The sequence below is a fragment of the Geotrypetes seraphini genome, chromosome 4 (genome assembly GCF_902459505.1).
Source record: "Geotrypetes seraphini chromosome 4, aGeoSer1.1, whole genome shotgun sequence".
Classification (NCBI taxonomy): domain Eukaryota; kingdom Metazoa; phylum Chordata; class Amphibia; order Gymnophiona; family Dermophiidae; genus Geotrypetes; species Geotrypetes seraphini.
The window spans coordinates 36,356,136-36,371,282 of record NC_047087.1 but is presented as its reverse complement, the minus strand read 5'-3'; the positions used below and the strand labels follow the sequence as shown (position 1 = coordinate 36,371,282).

The window sequence follows — 15,147 nt, the reverse complement described above, 5'->3', positions numbered from 1 at the left end:
CCTCCTGGCCCTCAAAAATTGGCTAATGGGGAGGCTGTATTTGAGCTTGTAGGGGTGAAAGCTTGAGAAATGCAACAACGCATTCCTTGCTACTGGTTTCCTGTACAGGGTGGTAAGAAGAGTATTTTCCTCTCTGTAGATGAGAATGTCCAAAAGTTCGATTTTAGACAGGCTGTAAGTGGCAGTGAATTGAAGATTCCTGTCAATAGTATTAATCCAGTGGATGAATTGTTGAAGTTCATGCTCCGTACCTGTACATAAGAAAAGTATGTCATCCAAAAACCTTTTCCATATCAAGATCTTTTGAAGGAAATACATGGATGGATAGATGGTTTGCTCTTCAAATTTCCCAACATACAGGGTGGCGACCGAGGGCGCAAAAGTAGCCCCCATAGCCACCCCCTGTATTTGTTTGCAAAAGTTATCTTCATACTTAAAGTAGTTATCCTGGATGACCCATTTCGCCAGTGCCATAAGAAAATCCGTTGAGATCCGTTGTGGGCCTTGTCTGGCCTCCAACGTGTCCCTAATGATTTGCAAAGCCCCTTGTTGTGGAATCTTCGTATATAGAGAGATGATGTCCAATGTAACCAACCAGCAGGGGGTAGGGATATTCTGTATGGAGTCCAATTCCCGAAGGAAATGAGAAGAATCCTTCAAGTATGACTTCACTCCTGTGACAGCTGGCTTCAAAAAAATGTCCAAAAATTTTGACAAGGGTTCCAACAAGCTGGTCCTCGTGTTCACAATGGTCTCCCTGGTGGACATTGCAGATCTTTGTGTATTTTAGGAACAAACTGTATTTTAGGGGTGATAGGAAACTTTTCCAATAAAAATTTGTATTCATGCTTTGTAAGATGTCCCTTCTCATAGGTAGCCGTAACAAAGTTAAAGATTTCCCCAGCTAATACCCCCTGCTGGTTGGTTACATTGGACATCGTCTCTCTATATACGAAGATTCCACAACAGGGGGCTTTGCAAATCATTAGGGACACGTTGGAGGCCAGACAAGGCCCACAACGGATCTCAACGGATTTTCTTATGGCACTGGCGAAATGGGTCATCCAGGATAACTACTTTAAGTATGAAGATAACTTTTACAAACAAATACAGGGGGTGGCTATGGGGGCTACTTTTGCGCCCTCGGTCGCCACCCTGTATGTTGGGAAATTTGAAGAGCAAACCATCTATCCATCCATGTATTTCCTTCAAAAGATCTTGATATGGAAAAGGTTTTTGGATGACATATTTTTCTTATGTACAGGTACGGAGCATGAACTTCAACAATTCATCCACTGGATTAATACTATTGACAGGAATCTTCAATTCACTGCCACTTACAGCCTGTCTAAAATCGAACTTTTGGACATTCTCATCTACAGAGAGGAAAATACTCTTCTTACCACCCTGTACAGGAAACCAGTAGCAAGGAATGCGTTGTTGCATTTCTCAAGCTTTCACCCCTACAAGCTCAAATACAGCCTCCCCATTAGCCAATTTTTGAGGGCCAGGAGGGTATGTTCTGATTTGTCTCAGTTTCAGAGGGCTGCTAATGACATCACCAATAGATTTCGGGCTAGGGGTTACCCTGAGAGAGCCATTCATAAGGCATATTTGCGGGCCCGTTACGCCCATCGTGATTTATTGCTCCAAGAGAAGGGTGATAATACCCCTCGAGACTCAGAAAATACCAGATTAGTTTGTGTCCTTCCTTTTTCGGACGCGGCCAAAGGGATGGTGGGCTCAATTAGACAACATTGGCCCATCCTGAGGACCCTGAGGGGGTTGCAAGAATTTCTCCTTATAGCGTATACTAGGGGCACCACGATAGGTCAGTTACTTACTCGTCAAGCTCGCCCCATTGACAATCAGGCAGCCCACACGAAATGCTCCCACTGCCAATGGTGTGATAAGACCGTGGAGGGTAGTACCTGGCGGGACCCCCTCACGGGACGCACCATTAGGGCCAGAATCCATACCACCTGTAGATCTACTTGGGTTATATACATCATCATTTGCCCATGCCCCCTAGTTTATGTGGGGCGCACTAAACGGGCCATCCAGGTTAGACTTAATGAACACAAGTCTAGGATCTCCACTGAAACTCTGACAGCCCCTCTTGTGACCCATTGGCTGTCTAAGAAACACACCACTGATCACATTAGATGGCGGGTGATTGACGCCATTGATTTTCAAGGATTAGAAGGCAATTTGGAGGCTAAACTTAATTTCCTGGAACAGAAGTGGATATACCAACTCAATTCTGTTACCCCTCACGGGATGAATTTAGAATTAGAATGGCAGTCTCTCTGGTGAGGTTTCACTAGTGTTCCCTGTCTACGATCAGTCAAGCAGGAGTGGGTAGAATTCTTTGAAATTTCTCCCGCGGGTTTCCTCGGTTACGCGGTCAACTCCACGCATCCGGGCTTACCCGATGACGTCAGTCTCAGCTGGGAGAGAGAATATTTAAGAACCTACAGTACACGCTGCGGCCATCTTTGATCACATTACGGGTGGCCGCGTCATGTTGAGTGTCAGTTATGAGGTAAGAGAGCGTTATTAGTAAAATCTTTAGGCATGTTTTGCAATTTTATAGGTCATTAAAGTTGGTCTTCTGTTGCAGGGATTTTGCCCTGAGGAAACCCTAACGGGTGAAACATGTTGGCGACTCTGTCCCTCTAGGCTAACTACCCAAGCTAAGTGCATAGTATTTACTATCTGAGCATTTCTATTGTTTAAAGTATTTAACTTATTTAACTTATTAGAAAAATATATAAAAAAAGATAAAATACCAGATTTCTAGAACACCAGGTACCCGATGACGATTAGGGGCATAAATCCAATGGTTATGAAAACTTATTGAACCTTTGGTGGCACCGCTGAGGGCCTGGGTAACCGTTTGATAAGACTGTATTGGAATAGGAGGGGTTCAAGGGAGGTTTGAACCATAACAACCTTCTGAAGTATTGCATTATTTCCTACACAGCATCTCTATCAAAACAAAACACGGCCTAGGAGAATGAAATAAAAAGACTAGAATCCTTGCATCAAAGATCCAACCAATATGAAATTCTTAAAACAAATACAATGCACAAAATTTACATGCAATACTATATTATCTAGGTTCACTGTACGCCAAATTTTCACACAGAATGCAAAGTACTATTCCGAACAGAATAAATGTGGTCACCAATTAGCTTCCTATTTAAAAGGTAAACTAGAGAGGAATGCAATACCATTCTAGGAATGTTCTTCTTGACCATAAAGCTTACTGGCAGCAGAGACAAATAAACTTCCCCTACCTAGGCTAGCGTCCAACCTCTTGAGTTTCAGGTGGTGCCCACACACCTGATCTTTCCCATGAGCCATGAAGAGACAGACCTGTTCTACCGCTCTCCTGGGGTACAAGACAAAGGCCTCTGAAGTTTTACAGCATTTTTGGACAGTACTAATGTAAAAAGGAAGATACTACATACAACTGAGTTGCGATTCAAATGCATGTATAATCTTATCCTAACAAAACAGATATTAAAATATATAAACAAAATGTAATTCTTGTATTCCACATGGTACCTCTGCAGTTCAATGCGGATAACATAATCCAAGACGCTGGAATAGCCAGGATAGACGCAAATTATAAAATTCTAACAGTTCAATATGAGTACAAATCTGTCATTTCTTAATTTACATCCTTTATAACAAGCATTAATACCCTTTCAATAAGAATTGCCACTGCTGTGTCAGACCAGTGGTCCATCGTGCCCAGCAATCCACTCACGCGACGGCCCTTAGGTCAAAGACCAGTGCCCTATTTGAGTCTAGCCTTACCTTCGTACATTCTGGTTCAGCAGGAACTTATCTAACCTTTTCTTGAATCCCTGGAGGATGTTCCCCCCCTATAACAGCCTCTGGAAGAGTTCCAGATTTCTACCACTCCTTGCTTTTGTACGGAATCTATCCCCTTTTAACTTTAGAGAGTGCCCTCTCGTTCTCTCCACCTTGGAGAGGGTGAACATTCTGTCTTTATCTATTAAGTCTATACCCTTCATTATCTTGAATGTTTCTATCATGTCCTCTCTCAGTCTCCTCTTTTCAAGGGAGAAGAGGCCCAGTTTCTCTAGCCTCTCATTGTACGGCAACTCCTCCAGTCCCTTATCCATCTTTGTCGCTCTCCTCTGGAACCTGTGTAACATGAAGATGCTTACACAGATCCCACATTTACTACTACTATTACCGTATTTTCACATAGATAACGCGCACCCGTGTAAAACGCGCACACGGGTATAGCGCGCGAAAAACACAAATTTATGTACGGAAATTTTTATATACCGCGCACACCCGTATACCGCGCATGCTGCCCGACTCTCCCGTCGCCGCCTGACTCTCCTTTCGCCCGCCCCGACTCTCCTCTGGCCACCCCGACTCTCCTTTCGCCCGCCCTGACTCTCCTCTCCCCCTTGAAGTCCTGTCCCCACCCTGAAAGCCTGATGCCCCCCCGACGTCCGATTCACCCCCCCCGCAGGACCACTCGCACCCCCACCCCGAAGGACCGCTCGCACGCACCCGCACCCCCACCCCAAAGGACCACTCGCACGCACTCCCACCCGCACCCCCACCCTGAAGGACCGCTCGCACCCCCACAGCCTCCCGATCCCCCATCATGTAGAAGCTCCTACCGGTGTCCTGCTGCTTCCTCTTGGCGGTCCCGACTCCCCGACACGATCGGGACAAGAGGGAGCTTAAGCCCTCTTGCCCTAGCCAACCGTGGCACCCCCGACACGATCGGGGCAAGAGGAGGCTCAAGTCCTCTTGCCCCAGCCAACCGAGGCACTCCCGACACGATCGGGGCAAGAGGGAGCTCAAGCCCTCTTGCCCCCCCAACTCCCCGACACGATCGGGGCAAAAGGGAGCCCAAGCCCTCTTGCCCCGCCGACTCCCAAACTCCCCGACAATATCGGGCCAGGAGGGAGCCCAAGTCTTCCTGGCCCTGGCGATCCCCTCCCCCGCTAGTTGTTCGGGCTAGGAGGGAGCCCAAACCCTCCTGGCCACGGTGACCCCCTACCCCCACCCCGCACTACATTACGGGCAGGAGGGATCCCAGGCCCTCCTGCCCTCGACGCAAACCCCCCTCCCCCCAACGACCGCCCCCCAGCCAACCCGCGACCCCCCCTGGCCGACCCCCCCACCCCCCTTCCCCGTACCTTTGTGTAGTTGGCCGGACAGACGGGAGCCAAACCCGCCTGTCCGGCAGGCAGCCAACGACGGAATGAGGCCGGATTGGCCCATCCATCCCAAAGCTCCGCCTACTGGTGGGGCCTAAGGCGTCTGGGCCAATCAGAATAGGCCCGGGAGCCTTAGGTCCCTCCTGGGGGCGGGGCCTTGGGCACATGGTCGGGTTGGGCCCATGTGCCTCAGGCCCCGCCCCCAGGTGGGACCTAAGGCTCCCGGGCCTATTCTGATTGGCCCAGGCGCCTTAGACCCCACCAGTAGGCGGAGCTTTGGGACGGATGGGCCAATCCGGCCTCATTCCGTCGTTGGCTGCCTGCCGGACAGGCGAGTTTGACTCCCGTCTGTCCGGCCAACTACACAAAGGTACGGGGAAGGGGGGTGGGGGTGTCGTGGGGGTCGGCCAGGGGGGTCGCGGGTCGGCTGGGGGGGGCGGTCAGAGGTTCTTGGGGGGGGCGGTCGTTGGGGGGAGGGGGTTTGCGTCGAGGGCAGGAGGGCCTGGGATCCCTCCTGCCCGTAATGTAGTGCGGGGTGGGGGTAGGGGGGTCGCCGTGGCCAGGAGGGTTTGGGCTCCCTCCTAGCCCGAACAACTAGCGGGGGGGGGGTCACTAGGGCCAGGAGGACTTGGGCTCCCTCCTGGCCCGATATTGTCGGGGAGTTGGGGAGTCGGCGGGGCAAGAGGGCTTGGGCTCCCTCTTGCCCCGATCGTGTCGGGGGTGCCGCGGTTGGCTGGTGCAAGAGGGCTTGAGCTCCCTCTTGCCCCGATCGTGTCGGGTGTCGGGACCGCCAAGAGGAAACAGCAGGACACCGGTAGGAGCTTCTACATGATGGGGGGGGGGTCGGGAGGCTGTGGGGGTGCGAGCGGTCCTTCAGGGTGGGGGTGCGGGTGGGAGTGCGTGCGAGGTGTCCTTCAGGGTGGGGTGCGGGTGGGAGTGCATGCGAGGTGTCCTTCGGGGTGGGGGTGCGAGCGGTCCTGCGGGGGGGGGGGTGAATAGGACGTCGGGGGGGGGAACTATGTAAAAAAAATTTTGTACAACGCGCTCACGCGTATAACGCGCAAGGGTGTGCGCGGTACGTAAAAACCACATATAACGCGCGCATTATATGCGAGAAAATACGGTAATTATTTCTATAACGCCACCAGATGTAAGCAGCACTGTGCAGAGTCATAAAGAAGACAGTCCCTGCTTGAAAGAGCTTACAATCTAAACAGATAAATGAGATGTCATGGGTACAGTTAAGGGGGAACGGTTAATCTGCCTGCTGGGTTGGTGGGCAGCGGGGAGTAGGGTTATGGATTGAAGGCTATATCAAAAAAGTGGGTTTTCAGTCTGCTTTTAAACAAGGGTAGGGGCTTGGCCGACAAACTCAAGTAATTTATTCCAGGCGTAGGGGGCAGCTAGATGAAAGGAACAAAGTCTGGAATTGTTAATGGAGGAGAAGGGGACAGCTAGGAGCAGCTTATCTTCCATTTAATGGAAAACTGTTCCACACTGCAACTGCTTGATAGGAAAAAAATGAACATTATTCTTATACTCTTAACCTCTCTAACAGTTGAATAGTTTAACTTCATATAATTGCTAAGATTGTAATTAGAAGCTTTAATAGATGGCAAAAGTGATTCTATCAACTACTGAGGAGCCAATCCACGATAAATCTTAACACATCAATGTGAAAAGTTTAAAGCGAATCTGTGCAGTGATAAAATTGTGCGACGTTCAAGACCTTTGATAAGAGTCATAGAGTAACCCTAATACATGAGGTTCTATAAATTAGTTTATTCAAAAACTCTTGGTAACCACTTACCAGTGCAGAAGCACTTAGCCCACCTGCGGACTCTCCAAATATGGTCACAGAATCGGGATCACCACCAAAATGTTCAATGTTTTCCTGAATCCAATATAAAGCTGCAAGCTGGTCCAGAAAGCCCCAGTTGCCACGGGCGTAATCATCCCCCGTGCTGAAGAAGAGCAGAAAGAGAAATGCTCTAAGACCAACAGACATATGTCATTATTGCTTGGAAAATATATCACAAAATGCAGTTTGAGAGGAAACGTGAAGTCTCACTTTCAATATTTAAAACTGACGCCCACTCTACTTTTAGCAGAATTCAAAGTGTTTTAATGTTTGCAAGGCAGAAGATAAGGTCTTACCTAAAGAATCCCAGGATCCCTATTCTGTACTGAATTGAAACCATCACCACGTTTTCGTAGGCAGATAATGCAGAGCCATCATAAAAAGATGCCCCTCCGCTCGTTAAGCCTCCTCCATGGATCCACATCATGACCTTAATATGACAGAAGATCAGATGCAAAAATATATTTTCAGCATATATCACACTTTTTTATCCATTAACCCACTTGATCCTGCTATAAGCTAATGATTTGAGTGAGAGAAGAGAAAGGCAAACAGATCATGAATCCCGAGTATCCTCCACCAGACAGGGTAAACTGCAGTGGGACCACTGGAAGAAAAACAGTTTGGGCAGAACACAGTAAAAATAAACATGTAGATTGTAATTTTGTAAGTCCAAAAATGAACTGGATACCAGAGATTGTCATTCTTTAGTGTCTATCTCAACTGCAGACCTTCTGCACCAGCATTCTTCAACGCAAGGGTTGAGGGTCAGTGGCTGTGCCCATTCATCTTCTGATTCTTCCCTCTATCTTTAAAGAATGACATGGAGATGGTTTCCTGTGGATAACCGCGGGGATGGGAACGGTGATGAATTTTGTCACTGTGCCATTCTCTAGTAGGCACCTACCTTAGGCGCACTCATTTAGGTCAAGAAAACCCTGGCCTAAATGGAGCGTGCCTAGGAATTTTATGCCTCCTGGTCTCTAAGAATGCTTAGGCGCTGCCAAGCATGGCTCTAGAACTGAACAGCACTTAGGGATTAGATGCCATTATAGAATCAGGTCCAAGGAGCCTTACGAGTATTTATTAAGACATTTTCTTTATTCTGGGGGTCACTATTCAGCTGGTGGCAAGAGCATTTTGCTGACCGCCACCAGCATTATTCCTGGATATTCAATGCCAGGCTGTTAGGGCTTTGGCACTGAATATCCAGTTTATGCATAGTCAGTTAACTCAATATCCAGCATTTAACCATGGGTTGCTGCACAAAGATAGGACTGTGGTTTTTTTTGCAGCCCCATTTAAGTGGTTACTCTGGCCAGTTAAGTACTGAATGTTGGCATTTAACTGGCCAAGTGCTGATTCCACTCCTAAAGCATCTCCAAGAGAGCCAGTTTTTACTTAGCCGCTAACTGGTCATTTTCAGCAACGATAATCAGGTTGCCACTGAAACGATAGCCCCGAACAAGTAGTTTAAGTAGACAGCAGCCATTTCTGTCCAGTTAAATCATTCCGAATATTAGTCTATTTTTAGGGAGAAAACTTAATAAAACCATGCCCTAATGATTAAAAAAGAATTATCCCAATAGACTTACTTACGGGTAACTTGGAATTCTTGCTGCGGTGTGCAGGTGTGTAAACATTTAGGAATAAACAGTCCTCTGAAATTGTCAGTGTAGGTAATTTTGCATTAATAGCTTTAGCTAATGCTTCTAAGTTCTCCAGTACCTGTGGGCAGCTTGCAAAACAGAATAGAAAAACACCGTGTCAGTCAGTCAGTTTGCGTGTACTTGCTCACAAAAGTGATCACAGCCACTCTCCAGGACACTCCCAAAGCACAGATTTGAATTGTTCCAAAGAGGGATCATAGAGTCCTGCAGGAGACTCACTTTTGCAGCCCTTATCCCACTGACGATCTGCAATCGCCCGCAAAGTTGTCTCTTGGTGCCAAAGCAACAGGAAAGACCGTATAAAAGGTTATTTCCCTACTGCCACTAATCCCAGGGCTTCCCTTCAAAACCAACCCCATATAAATCCTTTGTCACAAGTACTTTACTGCATACCTCTCAAGTCAAGTTCTGCAAGTGTTTAGAAATGTTTCAGCCTTATGAGTTTCAAGGATCCCTTGCGTTTGAGCTGTCCCTCGGCTTCCTGAGGTAGCATCAGCGAAACATGGCTCATGTCAAAGCCGGGGTTACTTCACCATGCTAAGTGTCCAAGCAGTTAAGTGTGTTTTGAAGTATAACATGTATGGAAGTTTATTTACGTATAAGCGATATGCTCTTATATTAACGTACTATGATTAGATTTCTTTGTGCACCACTGGTGGGAGATAATCCTTTACCGCATGGTGCCTTGTGAACTGGCATTCTATGAGCAGACGGAATATCTATTACTTGATTTGAGAGGTGTGCAATAAAGTACATGTGACATAGGATTTATGTGAGTTGGTTTTGAAGTGAAGCTGTTTGTACTTACTCCTTCATTATTTACTTGGGATTTCCCCTTGTTTGAGTTTGGACTAATCCCAGGGCAGCAGGAAATTACCTTTTATGAAGGCCTTTCCTGCTGAACAGTACCAAAAGGCAACTCCTTTTGCCTCTGGCTACCAATAGGCTGGTCCAGGGGTGGGAGAAACAGACAGAGCTGGACGGAGCAATGGGCGAGCCTGGGGCAGACCTCGACTTTCCCGCTGAATGGGTTGGTCCCCATGGCAACTCTGTAGGACTGCCGCCAAATTTAAACAAAACTAAAATAGAAGCAAACCAAAAAGAACACAGTACATTTTATAATTAAAGTAAATAAACTGACTTGACTGTAGAGCTGGACTGAATAGCAACATATTTTATTATTCAGTCAAATACCGAATATGCAGTCCACAACTGAACTTTGCCACCTATCCCATGATTCTTTAATTTTCTCAGGAGCCTCTCATGAGGAACTTTATCAAAAGCTTTCTGGAAAATCTAGATACACTACATCAACTGGCTCACCTTAATCCACTCTTGGCAACCTCAAACATTATTTTTTTCTCCCTCTCCCCTCGTTCTGCCCTTTTTATGTTTCTTTCCTATATAAATTGTAGTTCTCCCTTTTTTCCCATCGTTCCAGTTCATCAATTAGAGTCTTTGTCTCTCGTCATGTTTTAGATGATTACTTGTATTTCCCCATTTTAATTGTAAGTCGCTTAGAATTTTATGTAAAGTGATTAATCAAATTTGAAACTTCAAATTTGAAACTTTATTCACACCTTCAAAGAAGTCAAGCACATTGGTGAGGCAAGATCTCTCTCATCTGAACCCATGCTGACTCCATCTCATTAAATCATATTTGTCTATGTGTTCCACAATTTTATTTTTTATAATTGTTTCTACCATTTTGCCCAGCACTGAAGTCAGGCTTACCGGTCTGTAATTTCCCGGATCTCCCCTGGAAGACTTTTTAAAAATTGACGTAACATTGGCCACCCTCCAATCTTCAGGTACTACAGAAAATTTTAGCGACAGGTTACAAATCACTAACAGCAGGTCAGCAATTTCATGTTTGAGTTCTCTTAGTACCCTGGGAATATATACCATCCAGTCCAGATGATTTATCATTTTTTAACTTGTCGATTTGGCTTGGTACGTCTTCCAGATTCACTGAAATTTCTTTCAGTTCCTCTGGATCTTCACCCTTGAAAACCATTTCCGGTTCAGGAAGATCTCTTACATCTTCTTCTGTAAAGACCGAAGCAAAGAATTCATTCAGTCTCTCCACTATGATGATTAAGGAGCACCCCTTTTGCTCCTTAATCATCCAACGGTCCCACAGATTCCCTCACAGGTTTTCTGCTTCTGATGTACCTAAAAAAATTTTTTATGAGTTTTTGCCTCTTTTGCAAGTTTCTCTTCATATTATCTCTTAGCTGTCTTTATCAAAGCTTTGCATTTAAGTTGCCAGTGTTTGTGTCTCTTCTTATTTTCTTCATTGGGATTCTTTTTCAGTTCTTTAAAGGATGTTTTTTTGGCTCCAATAGCCTCTTTCACTGCACCTTTTAACCACTCCGGCTCTCGTTTCCTCTTCTTTCCACCTTTGCTGATATGTGGAATACATCTGGTCTGGGCTTCCACGATGGTATTTTTAAATAACATCCATGCCTGATTTACAGTCCTAACCTTTGCAACTGATCCTTTTAGCTTCTTTTTAAACATTTTCCTCATTTTATCATAATCGCCCTTTTGAAAATTAAACGCCCCTACAGTAGATTTCTTTTGTGACGTCACTCCCGGTATCAGCTCAAATTTTATCACCTTATAATCACTGTTTCCCAGCGGACCCAATACAGTTAACTCCTGTACTATGCTTTGCATTCCACTAAGGACCAAATCTAAAATAGCTTCCCCTCTTGTGGTTCCCGGACCAGTTGCTCCAAGAAGCAGTCATTTATGATGTCTAGGAATTTTACCTCCCAAGCGCGTGCTAGCCGAAAAATTACCGCCTGCGCCTAACGCGGCTAGTGCGCGTGGCAATTTAGCGCGCTAAGGCCCTAACGCACCTTTGTAAAAGGAGCCCTTAAACAGTCAATGTTAGAGTAATTGAAATCACCCATTACTGTTGCCCAATTCTCCAGCTGTAGGATGCTCATTTCATTCTTTAAAGAAAGCTATTAGATAAAAACAAGTGGGGTGGCTGGACTAACAATCAAGCAGCATCCATTCATATGAAAAATTTCTAAGTTCATTTTACATTTTATATACCGGAATGGAAATACATCTATGTGGTTTACATATAATTTTAATAAGAACTAAAAATTAAACTAAGATAAAAAAAAGATAGAACTACAATATTAATAGTAAAGAAAATGAAATAAAAGATGATTATGTGCTCTTAAATTCAGGTTGATCTCTGCTAAACTCTGTATTCCATCCGATAATAGAATGTTACCCGAATGCATCTGTAAACATAACATAAGCTGTATAAGTGTACAAACTGTCTAATGATTATCTGACTTTTTATTAATTTAAGGTCTTACATTGGGGGGTAGCTTGTTGCATCTCTCACACCGTCCCAAGGCTCAGCAGGCTGTGGGGGAGAAAATCTCAATGGTCCAACTGGTGGTTTTGCAAATGGAATCCCAAGATAAGCCTCAACATGTCTGTCTGTGCCTTTTACTTTGAGCAGTTTTCCTTGGAGTTTCCCATATTTGATGTCCACAGTGGGCTGGAAAACCTCTTGTCCTTTGAAAGAAAAATTTATAGCATTACAAACAAGGAAATTAAATTACAGTTCTCTCTTAACTCTTTCCCCAGTATCTCCTGTCCATTTGGCATTTCTTCTCTCTCCATTTCCACCATCCATCTTCCTCTTGACCCAAATTCTCCAAAATACACCATAAGTTATGTGGTTATGTGATCACGTCTATGGAGGCACCTAAGGTCGAAGTAGGCGTGGTTAATGCCGGAAATGACCTTAGGGAAGGGCTGCCCAGATCCTGGAGTCCAGGGTCCTGGAGATCTACTGGCAGGCCAGGTTTTCAGGATATCCACAATGAACATGCACGAGAGAGATAATAATAATAATAACAGCTTATATACCGCAATACCGTGAAGTTCTATGCGGTTTACAAAGATTAAGCAAAGGTACAAATTGATTGACTTTAAGAGGGGAGGAAGAAAGAGGGTTAATAGGACAGGAAATCCATTTTTGAGGAGAGAGTGATCAATAGAACAAGTTAATCGCTATAGAGGGGAGAGAGAAGAGAGGATCAGTTGTCTAGATAGAGATTTGCCTGCACTGCCTTCTTGGTATGCAAATCTCTCTTGTGCATGTTCATTGTGGATATCCTGAAAACCTGGCCTGCCAGTAGATCTCGAGGACTGGACTTGGGCAGCCCTGCCCTAAGGTCATTTCCGGCATTAACCACGCCTACTTCGACCTTAGGTGCCTCCGTAGACATGATCACATAACCACATAACTTATGGGGTACTTTGGAGAATCTGGGCCAAGAGGAAGATGGATGGTGGAAATGGAGAGAGAAGAAATGCCAAATGGACAGGAGATACTGGGGAAAGAGTTAAGAGAGAGGGACACAGAAACCAGAGACTGGGACAACATAGTGATTGGAATATGTCAGTTTTGGAATGTATAGAGCTGGTTTCAGTCTTGGCTGGGGCCCAAGGCAGAAATTTGGGAGGGGACCCCCCCCCCCCAAACCTGATAAGCTGTGCCTTCTTCAGCTTCAGGCAGGCTTGAGGCCTACTTTGGCCTAAAGACCCATTGTATTTGCCCTAGTTGCAACTATCTCCCCTCCCCCAAGCCCTCATCCTGATAATCTAACTAAACTAAACTAAACTAAACCTTGGGTTTATATACCGCACCATCTCCACGAATGTGGAGCTCGGCACGGTTTACAGGAAGAAGGATGAGAGAGGAACTACAGTGGAGAGATTAAAGAGTTAGGTGTAAAGGGGAAGGTGAGAGGCCTAAGAGGGGGGAAGTGTTACAGTTTTGAGAATAGCCAGGTTTTTAGGTGTTTGCGGAAGAGTTGGAGGGAGCTTGAGGTTCGGAGTGGGGAGGTAAGGTTATTCCAGATCTCAGTGATTCTAAAGGGGAGGGATGACCCAAGTTTGCCTGCATGGGAAATACCTTTTATGGAAGGGAAGGATAGTTTAAAAATTTGGGAGGATCTGGAGGAAGTAGGGGTTGGGGAGTCCAGGATAGAGGGATAACGGCAGGAAGGATGCCATGTAGGATCTTGTAGGCCAGACACGCACATTTGAAGTGGATCCTGGGGATTACTGGGAGCCAATGGAGCTTAGACAGGAGTGGTGAGATGCGATCAAATTTGCTTTTCGCGAAAACAAGCTTAGCTGCGGCGTTCTGAATCCACTGAAGTCTGTGGAGGCTTTTCTTGGTTAGGCTGAGGTAGATAGAATTGCAATAATCCAATCTGGAGAGGATGATGGATTGTACTAGGACTGCGAAGTGTTTTTGGTGAAAATAGGGTCTGACTTTCCTTAGCATGTGAAGGCTGAAGAAGCATTTCTTCACCAGGGATTGGAGATGTTCGTTGAAGGATAGAGAAGAGTCTAAGGTGACACCCAGAACTTTGCTTGAGAACTCTTCCAAAACCCCCACCAACCTCCAAAAATTTAAAGATACTTCTCTCTACTATAAACGTGAAATTACCCAGGCAAAAAAATCTTACTATAATAACAAAATCCAAAAGGCCAAAAATACTGCCGTCCTCTTTAATATTCTAAAATCGGTAAATCCGGAAAAAAAAAAAAAATACATCTAATCAAAAATCAGTATTAAAAGCACAAGAACTAGCAGACTATTTCTGCCAAAAGATAGCCAAAATAAGACAAAAATTCTCAACTATCACATCAATCTCACCTGCATTTGAAAATGCAACCACAAATAACTATTCCTACAGCCAAATGTATAAACTTCAGAATTCCAACCATAAACGACATTGAAAGACATCTTAAAACAATCAACTTAAAAGGTTCTCCTATAGAACTTATTCCGCCGTTCTATCTAAAGAAATATTTCTCTTACTTTGGTCCTTTTATTCTGTCGCTCATACAAAAAAGTTTCTCTTCTGCTACTGTCCCTACCACTTGGAAAACCTCTATTGTCACACCAATAATAAAAAACTTCAAATCCAGTCAAGATGACTCCTCCAATTACCGCCCCATTTCAAACTTACCATTCCTAATGAAACTGACTGAAAAACTAGTTTTTGAACAGCTTTCAGAATTCATCGAATCCTCTAACGCGTTACATCCCAACCAAACAGGCTTTCGAAAACATCATAGCACTGAATATTCTATGATCGGTCTCGTCACAAATATTCACTACTTTCTTGACCATCATAAATCTGTAGCACTCTTTTCTCTAGACCTATCCGCAGCTTTCGATACCATAGATCATGAAATTCTTCTCAATCGTCTGCAATCATTAGGGATAGATGGCCAAGTCTTACAATGGTTAACATCTTTTCTATCGGATCGTATCTCGAGAGTCAAATTCAATGAAACCTATTCTGAAAACTTCTCATCATCTTTTGGAGTTCCA

General features: G+C 45.0%; 1 protein-coding gene across 7 annotated transcripts in view; it reads right to left on the bottom strand.

Annotated features, from left to right (window-relative positions):
* The window catches only part of LOC117359812 (fatty acyl-CoA hydrolase precursor, medium chain-like), a 48,381-nt gene that overhangs the window by 25,612 nt on the left and 7,622 nt on the right, over positions 1-15,147 (bottom strand). For 4 of the 7 annotated variants that reach the window (XM_033943100.1, XM_033943099.1, XM_033943101.1 and 1 more), the window contains exons 2-6: positions 12,098-12,302; positions 9,631-9,832; positions 8,683-8,821; positions 7,380-7,513; positions 7,033-7,186 (exon numbers count right to left, since the gene is read on the bottom strand). In XM_033943100.1, coding sequence (XP_033798991.1) covers positions 7,033-7,186; positions 7,380-7,513; positions 8,683-8,821; positions 9,631-9,832; positions 12,098-12,119 — 651 coding nt within the window. In that variant the 5' untranslated portion in view covers positions 12,120-12,302. The remainder of the gene's footprint in view (positions 1-7,032; positions 7,187-7,379; positions 7,514-8,682; positions 8,822-9,630; positions 9,833-12,097; positions 12,303-15,147) is intronic. The other 3 variants (XM_033943096.1, XM_033943098.1, XM_033943097.1) reach the window with 1 other exon arrangement.